The sequence below is a fragment of the Belonocnema kinseyi genome, chromosome 3 (genome assembly GCF_010883055.1).
Source record: "Belonocnema kinseyi isolate 2016_QV_RU_SX_M_011 chromosome 3, B_treatae_v1, whole genome shotgun sequence".
Taxonomy (NCBI): domain Eukaryota; kingdom Metazoa; phylum Arthropoda; class Insecta; order Hymenoptera; family Cynipidae; genus Belonocnema; species Belonocnema kinseyi.
In genome coordinates, this window is record NC_046659.1 from 105,056,631 (window position 1) to 105,071,836 (window position 15,206).

Below are 15,206 nucleotides of genomic sequence, written 5' to 3' on the forward strand. Positions count from 1 at the left end.
TGTTTTAAAAGAAATTTAATTCTTTTTTGACAAAGATGCAACTATTTTGTAGAGAATTCAACAATTTTGTTAAAAAGTCATCCTTTTTCAGGGTGGCTGTTTTAATCGAAGAAAAAAATTCTCGGTCGTTTCCCAGTTTTTTCTCGTTTCGCAAACGTTTTTCACGGCCAATGAAATTAAAAAAATCAAACTACATTTTAAACATTTTTCCATATAAATTAATAAACAACAAATTAAAGCATTCAAAATGAAAACCTTGAATTTGAAACTTTTAAAATTGAAGTTTAAAAAGTTTTTCAATTAAAAAATTGTGTATTCAAATAATCAAAAATTTACACGTAACTTTAAAAAATTTCAAAATTATATTATTTTAAGTAATTTTAAGCCAGACACATTAAAAATTGAAAAATAATGCTTTTAACTTAACATTTTTTAAGTTAGAAGTTAAATTATTTTTATTATAAATAGTCTAGGCATCCTTCAAAAATTTTAAATTTTTATTTCAAAATCTTGAGAAATCTAGAAGTGGTTTTAAATTTGTCTAAATTCAAAATAATTTCTGAATTTTTTTCGTAACTTTTAAATGCATCTAAAAATGAATTGAATTTTTTCCATGACTTTTAGAAACTCCTCCAAATTAAAAGAAAAATTTAATTTTAAGTTTTAAATAACAATAGAACACTTATTATTTGTAAAAACTGGTAAAAATATTATAGTAATTTTAAGAGAAATTTAGAAGTTTTAAAAAGATTTGAATTAAATTTAAAACTTGAAATAATTTCAAATACTTACAGCCGAATTTAAAATAAAATGTACATTTTTACAAATTCCAAACAAAAAATTTAGAATTTTTTTAAGAATTGTGAAAGAATTCAAAAGAATAAAAATTTTTTTTAAGATTCTTAGGAAAATTGAAAATGATTTTTTACTTTGAAAAATTATGGACGATTTTAAGGATTTTTTTTTAATTTGCAGGATTTTCAAAAATTGTAGGAAAATTTCGATTCATTTTAAAATATACTTAGAAGATCTGGAAAAAAATGAAAACACTTCGTTTAAATTAATTGAAATAATTTCAATTTTTTAATTAATAAATCTTTTCAAAACTTCTAAATATCTCTTAAAATTACTCAAATTTGTGCTACAAATAATAAGAGTTCAATTGTTATTTATGCGTCAAAATTTAACAATTTCACGTATAAACTCTGAATTAAAAATATATTATTGATAAATCATGAAAAATTTTATTTAAAAATAAAATTATCGGAAAAAATGATATATTAATTTAAATTCTTATCAAGACTTTTGGATTGAAACAGTTATAATCTGTAAATTCTCAAATTTTGAATGGCTCTAGAATTGTTTGGTCAAATTAATTATTGTTCAGATTTAAATACTTAAGAGTACAGATCCATTTTAAAAATAATTTATTTATTTACATTTACAGTTGATAAAAGAAAACTGTTTTTTACCAAAAATTTTCAACTTCAAATGATTTTAATTTTTAATTGTTTAAATCTAGAAAACTGCATTCTTTAAATTAAAATATATGCTTTTAAAAATTAAAAGTGGAAAATTAATAAAGTGAAAGATTTTCGAATTAAGCATTCTAAATAGAATGATATAATAATTTATAAAAATTACAATTTGAAAAACTATTGAAAAAACGGTTGAAATAAAAACTGGACAAAATTTTTATTCTAAAAATTTTGTAAAATTTTTTTTTTTTTATTAAAATGCATCTTTTTGGTTTTTTTTCTTGACGATTAATATTTTTAGTTGAAAATTCATCTCTTTGACTGAAATTTTAAAGATTTTGTTAGAAAATAATCTTTTGCAATTGACAATTCAACTACTTGGGTTAAAGTTAAACTACATTTTTCAACATTTATTTTTTTGATTTAGGGATTATGTCTTTGGTTGAAAATTTAACTGTTTAGTCGAAAAGCATATTTTTTAGTTTAAAATAATTTCTTAACTGAAAATATAAGTTTTTAATTTTTTCCATATTCTTGTTTTTTAGTTCAAGATTCTTCTTTTTAGTAACAAAAAAAAATACATGAAATATATGAATTTTTGTAGAGAAAATTAGTCTTTTTGCGTTAAAGTTCAGCAATTTAGATAAACTTTTAATTCTTTCTAGAGTGAAAAATATCTATTTATGTTAAAAATTCATCCCTTATAATAAAAATTACATTATTTTGTTAAAAATTCAACTATTTCGTAGAAAATTCACTCTTCTTTAAAATTTATATTTTGATATTGATAAATAAACTGAAATCTTTTCTGGATGAAAGTTTCGCTTAAAAAAAAATGTGTCATTTTGTATTAAAAATTTATTTTTTTTAGTACAAATTTCATCTTTTTGGGGTAACAAAAATTCGTCTTTTTGGATTGAAAATTCAATCTTTTTCGTAGAAGCTTCGTTTTTTTTTTTGAATTAATGATCAACTAAATCTTTTTTGGCACAAAATTCAATTCTGTTTTGTTTCGAAATTAATCTTTTTGATTTAAAAATCAATCTGTTTTAGTAAATGTCATTTTTTAAAATGAAAACGCAACTTTTTGGTCAAAAATGATTTTTCTTTGAGTTTATTGTATCACTTTGTTAAGAAATAACTTTTTTCTTGAAGCTTTATATGTTTAGTTGAAAATTATCTTTTTTTTAGTAAAAAAATAATTTTCTTGGTTTGAAATTTCACGTTTTTTTGAGTAAAAATGCATCAGTTTCGTGAAAAACTAATTTTTTTCCTGAAAAATTATAATTTTATTTGAAAATTCGTTTGTTCCGTTAAAAAAAAAAATTTTTTTGTATAAATTTCATCTTTTTTTGTTTTGAATTTATCTTTTTATGACGAAAATTCAAATATTATTTTCAAAATTTAATTATTTTGTTGAAATGTAATCTTTCATAGCAGAAAACATATTTTTTTGTCTAAAGTAAATTAATAAATTTGAATTTTTCTCAAAATTTGTATCTGAAATTAACAAGTATAAATAAAAGTATAAATATAATCAAAAAAGTAATCATATTAAATTTTGTATTTATTGTACTTTTAGTAAATAACATTTACAATCGAACGTACAATATTTTTCAGGGCAACATTTCTTTCCTACCTCCTCTTTCGACCTCCAATTTTTGTATGTGGATCTCTCTTTCCTTTACCAGCTTTCGGTTTTTTCGCTCCTTTTGGCTGTTTTCCGCCCGCCTTTTTCTTTTTTCCACTTCGTTCCGGCGTACTCGAAGACGTACTACAAAAAAAAAACAAAAAAAAATTCTCCATTTTTAAAAAAATCTCAGAGAATTTGATACTATAAATGTAAATGACCAAAAGTGAAATTTACTTTCGAAAATTTAATAAATTTGTTAAAAAGGTATATTATCGTAAATTTGAATTGAAAATCACATATATATTTTTGATCAAGGCTAAAAAAATTAATTTATCTAATTACAGTCATCACAGCACAGATTCAATTTAAAAAAATTTAAACTATTTTTTTACAAAGTCATTCAATTTCTTATCACATAGTGAAATCCATTACCAAATTGTTGAATTTTCAAGCAAAAAAGACAAATATTCTGCATTTTTTAAACCAGAAAAGTTTTGTTTTTTGCCCAAAAATTAGGCAGATGAATTTCTGATGAGAAAAATTAATTTTTAATTAAAACAACAAGAATAAAAACAAATTTTCTACAAAAAAGTTGAATTTATACCAAATTTGTTAATTTTCAATAAAATAGTTTAAACCTAAACCAAAATAGATAAATTTTCAACTAAGCAGTTGCATTTTTAACCAAAAAGAGATGAAATTTCTACAAAAAAAATGAATTTTCCACCAAGAAAAATTTTTCGATCAAGAATGGAAAATAATGTTAAGTAAATTTGGTGAATTTTCTACAAAAAAGATTAATGTTTATCAAAAAATGTTATAGTTGATATTTCCACAACAAAATTTTAATTAAAAATAAAAAACAGTTAGATTTGACCAAAAAGTATATATTTTCAACATAATTTTTTAACAAAAATTTTGAATTTTTAACCAAAAATGAAGTAGATAAATTTCCAGCCAAATTTTCAAGCCAAAAAGCCTAATTCTCTATAAAACAATTTAATTTTAAAAACGAGAACATGAAATAACAACAAAAAAGTTAATTTACAATTAATCAGTTGACTGTTTTAAAAAAATATTTGAATTTGCAGTTTAAAAAAAATGTTTACAGCAAAAAGAATTTTTTATTTAATTTTTAAACTAGAAAAACGAACATTCAACTAAAATTATGAATCTTCAAAGAAAAAAAAAATGAAATTAAAAAAAAAATTCGTTCAACTTTCAACCAAGGAGTGGAATTTTTAATTAATCATTTCTTTTACTTCAAAATTCGACTTTCCGGTTATAAATTCTACTATTTAGTTGAAGATTTAACTAATTTATTAAAAATTAAAGTCTTTTGTTAAAAAGTAATCGTTTTTGGTCAAAAAATTATATTTTTTGGTAGAAAACTCATTTTTTTAGTTTAAAGTTCATATTTTTTTGTTGAAAATGTATCTTTTGGTAGACCTTTTAAATTAACCTCTTGGTTCAAAAAATCTATTTCGATTGTAAGTTAGTTCTTTTTCAGAATTAATCTGAATTCGACTATTTTGTTAAAAAGTCATATTTTTTGTCGAAAATTGATAATTTTTGGATTGAAAATTCTCTTTTACTTAAAAAATCGTCTTGTTGGGTGGAAAATTCAACTATTTGCTAAAAAAAAAATATTCCCTTTTGGCAAAAAATTAATCCCTTGGTTAAAAATTCTACTATTTGGTTGAAAATCCAACTGTTCTTGTTAAAAAGTCATCTTCTTTGTTTCAAAAATGATCCTTTTTGATTGAAAGCTAATTATTTTTATTTGAAAAAATTATATTTTTATTTTATAATTAATCTAAATTCAACTATTTTCTTAAAAAGTAATCTTTTTTAATCAAAATTTCAACTGATTTATTGAACACTTCTATTTTTGGATAGAAAAGCAATCCTTTTGGTGTAAAAATATATACAAAAATCAATATAAATAAAAAATATAAATATAAATCTCAAAATTATACAATTTTATACAATTTTTAAGTTAGAAATATTTTTAAAAAATCGATTACACTTTTTTTTTAAACCGAACTTTCAATTATTGTGATTTATAAATCAAAATTTATTTTGAATATGTAAAAATAATCTCTTAAAATCAGGGTGGCGATTTGGCGGACGATTTCAAATTCCTGGTAATTTCCTGGCCAAGTTTTTCAATTTTCCTGGTCAACTAAAAGTAACATATTCATGTTTTTCAAAAAACGCAAAAATTTATTTTAAAACATGTTCATTTTAAACATCCTTTAAAACAACAAACAAGGGCAAAACATTACAAAAAAGAATTAATTTTCAAATAAATTATAAATCTTCAACTAGAATAATCAAATTTTGAACTAAACAGATAAATTTTTAACTAAAATAATGAATATTTAACTGAATTACTTGAATTTTTAACCAAAAAGATGTATTTTTTAGCAAAAAGAAAAATTTTCTACCCAAAATACAATTTTTCAACAAAACGAATGAATTTTAACGAAATAGTTCAATATTCAATCAAATCAGAAAAATTTTCAAACAAATAGATGAATTTTGAACTGGAAAAAAATCGATTTTCAACAGACAATGGAATAGTTTCATTTTTAGTAAAAAAATTACTTTTTATCTTAACTGATGAATTTTCCACTGAAATGATGAATTCATTTTAAATAGTTGAACTTTCAACAAATAATTTTTACTAAAAAAGATCAATTGTCAAATAAAACTTAAATAATTAAATTTTAAGTTAAGAAAATCAATTTTTAAACAAAAAAATTTATTTTTTAATAAAAAATATCATTTTCAACAAAAAAATTAAATTTTTAACTAAAATTGTGGAATATTCAACTGGAGAAGTATTTTAAATTTAAGAAAAAAATTATTTTCAACCAAAAAATAAACAAATTTTCAATAAACTATCTCAGTTTTTTAACAAAAGAATTTATTTTTCAACAAAAGTAAATTTAGTTCTAACTTGAAAGGCTAATTTTTAACTAAAATGATGAATATTTACCTGAAGTACTTGATTTTTTAAACAAAAAAATAATAATTTTTGAACAATGAGATTAACTTTGACAGAAAAAAATAATTTTCTACCAAAAAAAGTCAATTTCGCCACCAAAAAGCACTTTTTTTTAAACAAAATACGTGCATTTTCGACGAAATAAATGAATTTTGAATTAAAAAATACAAATTTACATTCAAATTATTAAATTTTGAACTAGAAAAGGTCAATTTTCAACTGAAAATGGAACGGGTGAATTTTCGGCTGAATAAATTATTTTTCAACCAAAGAAGTAGAATAGTTGAATTTTATATCTACCAACAAAAAAAAATGAATTTTCCACAAATTACATGAATTAAAAAAAAAATGGTTTAATTTTTAAAGGAAAAATAATAGTTGCATTTTTCGTAAAAATTTTATTCTTCGTACAAAAAATGGATTTTTAGAAAAATAGTTAAACTCTCGGTAAAAAATTCCTTTTCATCCGAAGAAAAACAAGTTTTCAATAAGAAATCTCATTTTTAAACCTAAGAAATGAATTTTTAATTAAAATGATGAATCTTCAATAAAAAAATAAACAAGGATATTAACTTTCAAAGGAAAAAAAACAACAATTTTCTACAAAAAAAGTCGATTCTCTACGGAAAAAGTCGATTTTTTACTAAAATAAGTGTAAATTATATGAATTAAAAAAAAAAATTGTTTGAATTTTAAATAAAAATTATAAAATTGCAAACAAATAGTTGGATATTCATCTTAAAAAGATAAAATTTCAACAAAAAATAGAATAGTTGTATTTTTCGTTAAAAATCTAATCCTTAGCCAAAAAAATCAGATTTTCAGAAAAAAAACAGTTAAATTTTCATCTGGAATAGTCAAATTTTTAGTTGAAAAGGTGATTTTAAAAAAAGAGTCAAATTTTCAAGAAAAAAAGGTAAATTACGATACTTCCAAATCCATAAAAAGCTTCAAAATTTTATCTCGAAATCCCAGAAATATTTTTAAAAATGATTATTTGCAAACTTTTCAAAATCCTTAAAAAGGTTCAAACTTTTATTGAGAAATCTTCATAAATCTACATTTTGTTTGGCATTTTTCGAAATCTTACAAATTGAAAATTTTGACTGAAATGTTTCCAGGACATTTAAATATCTTTTTAAATAACACCAAATTTACCTGAAACTTCAAAAAATGTTGCAAAACTAAAAAATTTGCCTTAAAGTTTTCCAGATTCTTTTTGGGCAATGTTGTAACTTTTTTGAAATATTTTAAATTGTTTCGAATTTCAAAATAAAAAAATATCAAATATTTTCCCAGAAATATTTTGAAATATTATCTGAAAACCTTTCAAAACGCTTAAAAAAGTTCAAAATTTTATTGCGAATTCTTCAAGAATCTACATTCCGTTTTATATTTTTGAAAATCTTATAAATTAATATTTTTGTTTCAAATGTTTCCAGAACTTTTAAATATCTTTTAAAATGACACCAAATTTTTCGTAAAATCTTGCAAAACTAAAAAAAATTGCCTTAAAATGTTCCAGATTCTTTTTGGGCAATTTAGTAAATTTTTTGAAATATTTTAAATCGTTTCAAATTTCAAATTAAAAAATCATAAAATATTTTCCTAGAAATATGTAAAAATCTCATTATCTGGAAACCTTTCAAAATGCCTAAAAAGGTTCAAAATTGTATTGCGAAATATTCAAAAATTTACATTCTATTTTATGTATTTGAAAATCTTTTTAAAATTTTGTTTTCAATATTTCCAGAAATTTTAAACCTTTTGAAATGATTCAAAATTTCTCTAAAATTAAGAAAAAAAATTGCAAAACTAAAAAAATGTTGGTTTTCAGTTATTTTGTAAATCTTTTAAAATATTCTAAATCTTTTTAAATTTCAAAATAAAAAAACATTACAAATTTCCCCAGAATTATTTAAATTAATTTATTTTTATATTGCAACCTTAAAACGCTCCAGACTTTTTTTTGGCAATTTTGTAAATCTTTTGAAATCTCTTTAAATTAATTTCCCAAGATAAAAAATATTTTTTAAATTCCCAGGAATTTTAGGAATTTAATAATCTTTTATTTTTGAATATTATATTTTCATATACTCATCATCTTATATAAATATTTAAAATTTAAATAAATAATTAAAATTTTATTTCGAAATCTTCAAAAATCTACATTCTTTTACATATTTTTGGAAACCTTTAAGTCCTGAAAAATTAAAAAAATGCCGTAAGATCGTCCCGGCCATTTTATTTTTTATTCGCCAATCATTTTTGAAGGAAAAAAAAGAAACACACGTAAACAAATTCTTAACTTTTCACGAATAATTTTCAAATTTCTGGAAAATCTTTTGTAAAATATTTTAAATCCTTGAAAACTTTGGGATTTTAAATTTGAAATCTTTTGAAATTTAAATAAAACTTTCTCAAATTTGTTGAAACTTTTTAAAATAATTTAACATCAATGAAATGTTTGTGAAATTTTTCGTATTTATTTCGATTCATTGAAATATTTCAAATCGTTCAAAATCTTTTGAAAAATCTCGTGAAAAATTGAATATTTTTTTAGATTTCCAAGGTACAAAAAAGTTCAAGGCTCGAAAATTATTAAAGTGAACTTAAAATTTAAAAAAAAAATTAATTTAAATTGTATTTAAATCATGCGATATGAAATTTGTCATATTTCAAGTAATTGTATATATTTTTCTTGTAAAAATGTATAAAATTTCCGTGAAAAAAAAGTCAATTCAGTGTCATTTCGCAGTTTTTCCCGGTCTGAAAAGTTTGACGAAATTTTTTATTGTAATTTTTTTATTTTAAACTGGATTATAAGGATAAATTTTACCTCGCAGATGGAACCGAAGTGTCTATTCGAAGAAGTTTATTCCTGTTTTTAAGAATACTATCCACGACTTGAGAATTTCGTTGTTTCTCTTCCAAAGCGTTCTTCGGCGGAACTGGCCGTTTTCTCTTCAATCCTGGAACTTGCGAAGCAATATCTTTTGCATCCTTTTCTTTTGGAAGCCTAGAAAAAAATCCATTTTTCGTTTTTTTTTTTATAAAAAATATATTTGCACGCCTAGGATTTACTTCAGAAATTAAAAATAGCGTAAATAATCTCAGAAATTTAAAAGAATAGTAACATCCAGACATCATTATTATTTTTCAATAATTATTAATTAATAATTACAATATATTCTTAATTTAAGAATTTCTTCCTAAAGTTCATGATTTTAAATAATAATTCAAAAAAATTATTATTCAGTTAAAACTGCTTTAAATTATACATTTTTAAAGTAAAAAAAAAAGAGTTGTATTTTGAATTAAAAAAGGTTACTTTCTTTAAATTAAAATAAACAAAAATAGTTTAATTTCCGGTAAAAAAAAATTAATTTTCCACCAAAAAACACAAAATGTTTAATTTTCAACTAAAATTATGAATCTTCTTAAATAGATGAATTTTAAACCAAAAAGATTAATTTTTTAACTAAAGAGTTTAACTTTAAACCTGTCAGTTTTATTTTAAACAAAAACAGATTAAATTTCAACAAAAAAAGATTAATTTTCAAATAAATTACATTGTGGTAGAAAAATCTGCAATTCGTTAAGAATAGGATACATTTTGTAAAATAAAAAATTGTTTGAAATTTTTCCAGGAATTTAAAGCTTTTTTGTATTTTCTTGAAACCCTTCAAAATTTATTTTTCCTAAAAAAAAATCATTTCTGCAATATTTTGAAAATTGTCTTACAATTTTCATATTTTTCTCGAAAAATTGTGAAATCTTAAATCTCGAAATTAATATTTTTAAATAAAACCTCAGTTTTCATAAAAAAATGTTAATTCTGCAAAATTAAAAAAATTGTCTTACAATTTTTGGTGATTAATTTTATACCAACAAAGACGATTTTTCAAAAAAAAATACACGAATTTTGAAATAAAAAAGACAAATTGTCAACAAAATACATGAATTTTCAACTAAAAAAATTTCAACTTAATACTTCTATTTTGAATTTAAAAATATCAGTTTTAAACCAAAAATGGAATTATTTAAATTCCTGAAAAAGAAAATAATTTTTCACAAAAAAAATGTATCCAAAGTTAGAAAATTTGAAACGAAAATTATGAATTTTCAACTGAAATTTAAAATTTTTAACGGAAAAAGTTTAATTTTCAATCAAAAAGATCAGTTGTAAACCAAGAAGAATAATTTCTATGGAATAAAAACATAATTTTCAACAAAAAACATAAGTTTTTAACTAAAAACATAAATTGTCAATAAAAAATTAAATTTAAATTTTCAGTTAAATTAATTAATTTGGAACCAAAGAGATGAATTTTCAACTCAAATGATGGAATATTCAATTAGAATAATTACATTTTCAGTTAATAAAATTAAAAAATTCGACAAAAAACAAAATAATTTTCGAAAATCGATGCATTTTTAATCAAGAAGATTAGTTTCTACCAAAAAAGACAAATTATCAACAAAATACATGAATTTTTATCGAAACAGTTGAATTTTCAACTAAAAAAAAATGTTCAACTTAATATTTGTATTTTGAATTTAAAAATATTAGTTTTAAACCAAAAATGGAATTATTTAAATTCCTGAAAAAGAAAATAACTTTCCACACAAAAAAATGTATCCAAAGTCATAAAGTTTAAACGAAAATTATCAATTTTCAACTGGAATAGTTGAATTTTAAACCTAGAACGAATAGATACGATATTATGGAAAAATGCGAAACCGAGAACATTTTTAAAATTCTCTGACTTTTACTTAAATATTTTTTCATTTTAAATCATGAATATTCAAATATTAGCATTTTAATCTTGCAATATTTTTAACATCGAATGTTTTATAAGCGGAATAAAACAGTATTTCGTATACAAATTGAAGATTTTCAAATTAATTAATTAATTAATTATTAATTCATTAGAAAAAAGTCTTTTTTCTATTATAAAAAATGTTTTTTTTTTTAACAAAAGAATTGAATTATTAACATACTAGTTAAATATTCAACCTAAGAAGACAAATTCCCAACGAAAAAGTGTCATAGTTTATATTTTAATCAAAAAATAATCAAATAATCAACAAAAAATTAATTTTTCTCGAAACTGATTCATTTTTACCCCCAAAAAAATAAAATTTCAAACTAAAAAATAATTTTTTTTTACCAAAAAATGCGAATTTTTAATTTAAAAGATCAAATTTTCACAAAATAATTAAACTTTTAACCGAACAGATGAATTTTCAACTAAAAATATAAATACTTAGAAAAAAAATTGATTGGTTAACACTTTTGATTTAACCAAATCTTTCAAACGAACTAGTTGAATACACAAGCAAAGAAGAATGCTTTTGAACCAAAAAGTTGCATTTTAATTTAAAAAAATTAAGTTTCTTCTAAAACAGATCAAGTTTTAAATCAAAAAGATAAATTGTCAAAAGAAAAAAGTTGAATTTTCTGTTGAAAGAGATTTCTGTCGAGTTTTCACGAACAAAATATGAAATTTAAAAAAAGAAATAAGTTTCTATGGAAAAAAAAATTAATTTTCCATCAAAGAAGACGAATTTTTAACCAAAAAGAATGACTTTTTAACTAAATTGTTGAATTCTCTATTAAATAGTTGCATTTTTATCAAAAAAAGATGAAATTTCTCTTCAAGCAGAACAATTTTTAATTAAAAAAACAAAAAGTTGAGATTTCATCCAAAAAAGGTTTCAGTTGATTCTGAAAGATCGAAAATGGATTTTTTTTAGCAAAAAAATAAACTTCTTTTGTCGACCAAAAATTATGATTTTTTAACAAGATTGTTGAATTTTCCAACAAAAAGTTTAATTTTTATATAATAAAGATAAACATTTTGCCAAAGTATGTGAATTTTTAAATAAAAAAGACAAACTTTCAAAAAAAAGAGTTGAATTTTCAAAAGAAGATTCCAGTTCACTTTCTAACACCAAATGACCAAAATAAAAACTGTTAACAATCTGTAACCAAAATGGATGTATTTTTAAGAAAATTATTAAATTTTCAACTCCTTTCTAATAAAATTGTTTCATTAAACAAAATTTTAGTCTGAAAATTTTCAATTTGGAACGGTTTTAATTTTTTTTGATACAGCAAATACTTTGAATTTTAAATGATGGAATTTTTATAATTGTATTTAGAAAATATTTCATTTTTCACGTTTTGTACTTGTCTTATTATCAAAATTTTATTTTAATCTTAAATCATTGAAATTCGCAAAATTGCACACATAAAAACAAACAATTATTGTACTATTTATTGTGATTTTCAACCATTTATAAACTTAAATGGACTTATTTTTCACAAAATTGATGCATCTTTACCCAACAAAAATGAAATTTCAAAACTAAAAAAATTTTTTTTTACCAAAAGAGGCGCATTTTTAACCAAAAAGAGTAATCTTAAAAAAAGGTAAATGGTACACTTTCTGTTAAAAAGTTAAAAATACATATTTTCAACTACACAGTTAAATTTTCAATAAAAAAAGAAATAAAAAAGATTAATTTTCAACAAAATAATTAAACTTTCAATCAAAAAGATGAATTTGCAACTAAAAATATAAATATTTAGCAAAAAATTGATTTTTTAACAATTTGATTCAACCAAATTTTTCAAACAAATTAGTTTCATACACAAACAAAGAAGAATGATTTTTAACCAAAAAGTTGCATTTTAATTTTAAAAAATTAAGTTCCTCCTAAAACAGATCAAGTTTTAAAATAAAAAGATAAATTGTCAAAAAAAGTTGAATTTTCTGGTGAAAAACATTTCAGTCGAGTTTTCACGAACAAAATATGAATTTTGAAACAAGAAATAATTTTCTACGAAAACAATTGAATTTTCAATCCAAAAAGACGAATGTTTAAACTAAAAAAGATGACTTTCAAAAAATTGTTGGATTTTCTATCAAATAATTTCATTTTTATGAAAAAAATAGATGAAATTTCTCTTAAAGTAGAATAATTTTTAATTACAAAAAAAGTTGAGTTTTCATCCAAAAAAGATTCCAGTTGACTCTACAAATTGAATTTTTTAACCAAAAAATAAGTTTTTACCGAATAAATTGAATTCTCATTTTAAAAAAACGAATTTTTTCAACAACAAAGGATGAATTTTTAGCAATAACAGATGAATTGGTAATAAAAAATGACAAATTTCTTTTTTAAGTGGAACTTTATCCAGAAAAGATTTTAGTTCATTTTTCAACAAAAAAACATAAATTTTAAACAAAAAGTAAATTTTCTACGAAATAGTCAAATAAAAAAATGGTATAATAGCTTAATTTCCAACGAAACTGTTGCACTTTTATCAAAAAAAAAGATGACACTTAATGAATTAAAAAAATAGCTTAATTTTTATTCAGAAAATATTTCAGTTCTTTTTTCAACGCCGAATATTATACTTAAACAGTAGGATTTTTTAACAAAAATAAAAACTTTTATCAGAATTGTTGAATTTTCATCCAAGAAGGTTTTAATTTCTGCTAAAGCAGGTGAATTTTAAAATCAACAAGACAAAATTTGTCCTAAAGCCGATAATTTAAACAAAAAACCTTTAAAAAATAGTTCAATTTTCATCCAAAGAAGATTTCAGTTCACTTTCTAACACCATAATAAAAATAGCAAATAATTTGCAACCAAAATCGATGATTTTTTAAAAAAATTATTAAATTTTTAAATTAATAATAAGATTTATAATAAAAAGGATAATCCTCCGAAGAAAGTTGTAGGGAATTTTCAAAATTTTAATCTGAAAATATTCCATTTTTAAAGCTTTTAACTGGTCCTATTTTCAGAATTTTATTCCTAAATTATTTAGATTAGAGATTTTTCAATTCAAAGTAAGATTGTTAAATTGTGAACGCTTTGAATTAGAAAAAAAAAACATTAATTACAGTTTATTGAAGCTTAAAATGCATTGAAACTTACACGAAATAGTGAAATAATTGTTTTTCTCTTGTTTGTTAATAAACATTTTTGAAAAATAATTTTCCACACAAAAAAAATGTATCCAAAGTTATAAATTTTAAACGAAAATTATGAATTTTCAGCTGGAATACTGAATTTTCAAATGAAATTTTTTACTTTTAACTGCAAAAGTTGAATTTTCAATCAAAAAGATCAGTTGTAAACCAAGAAGAATAATTTCTACTGAATAAAAAAATAATTTTCAACAAAAAGCATAATTAATTTTTAACCAAAGAGATGAATTTTCAATTAAAATGATAAAATATTCAATTAAAATAATTACATTTTCAGTTAATAAAATAAAAAAGTTCGTCAAAAACAAACTACTTTTCGAAAATAGTTATATTTTCATTACAAAGAAAAAAAAAACGAATTCTGAAAGAAAAATGTAGTAATTGTTATTTCAAACAAAAATAGAATAATTAAATTTTCAGTTACAAAAAGTAATTCTAGACCAATAAAAAGAAAAGAATTTTCAACAAAAGAGAAACTTCTGGTTAAAAAATAATATATTGCGGTTAAAAATAAACTTTTTTGCTGAAAATTAAACTGTTTTGTACAAAATTCCATTTTTTTATTGAGAATTACTTCTCCTAAATAAAAGTTTAACCAATCCACTGTTTGAAAAAATATCTTTTTAAATTAAAAATGTAAATAGTTTAAAAATTTATAAACGACAAAATTTACGACTTTTGTTTAAATTTTGTATTTTTGGTAGAAATTTAATTTTCTTGGTTGAAAATTCAATTACTTGGCTAAAAGGCTTCCGTTTCCGGTACCGATCGCGAAAGAACTCTTTTTGTCAAGTGGTGTATTTTTGGCTTTGGTTTGAGGTGAAAATTTGGAGCGTGTGAAGTTTTTGAGGTTAGGAGTGAAAAAATAGTTGCTTGGTCAGGGGGGCAAGAGGTAGGAAATAAAGGCGGGAAACGTCACAGAGGTAAGGTAGGATGCCGACGACGCGAAGTCCACAAACTGGCGCCAGAGGGCAACAGTTACTGGACGATCGCACAGAGCAGAAAACCGTAGTGGCTGAAACAGCTGACGTTGCTGAAAGCATTGAAAGTGGGGGGATGGGTGACGTTGATCG

The 15,206-nt window shown here is 21.5% G+C and overlaps 1 protein-coding gene across 1 annotated transcript in view; it reads right to left on the reverse strand.

Moving 5' to 3' along the window:
* Positions 1-3,024: 3,024 nt before the first annotated feature.
* The window catches only part of LOC117169979 (ribosome biogenesis regulatory protein homolog), a 24,811-nt gene continuing 12,629 nt past the window's right edge, over positions 3,025-15,206 (reverse strand). The window contains exons 4-5 of the mRNA XM_033356491.1: positions 8,964-9,143; positions 3,025-3,252 (exon numbers count right to left, since the gene is read on the reverse strand). Of these exons, the coding sequence (XP_033212382.1) occupies positions 3,114-3,252; positions 8,964-9,143 (319 nt within the window). The 3' untranslated portion in view covers positions 3,025-3,113. The remainder of the gene's footprint in view (positions 3,253-8,963; positions 9,144-15,206) is intronic.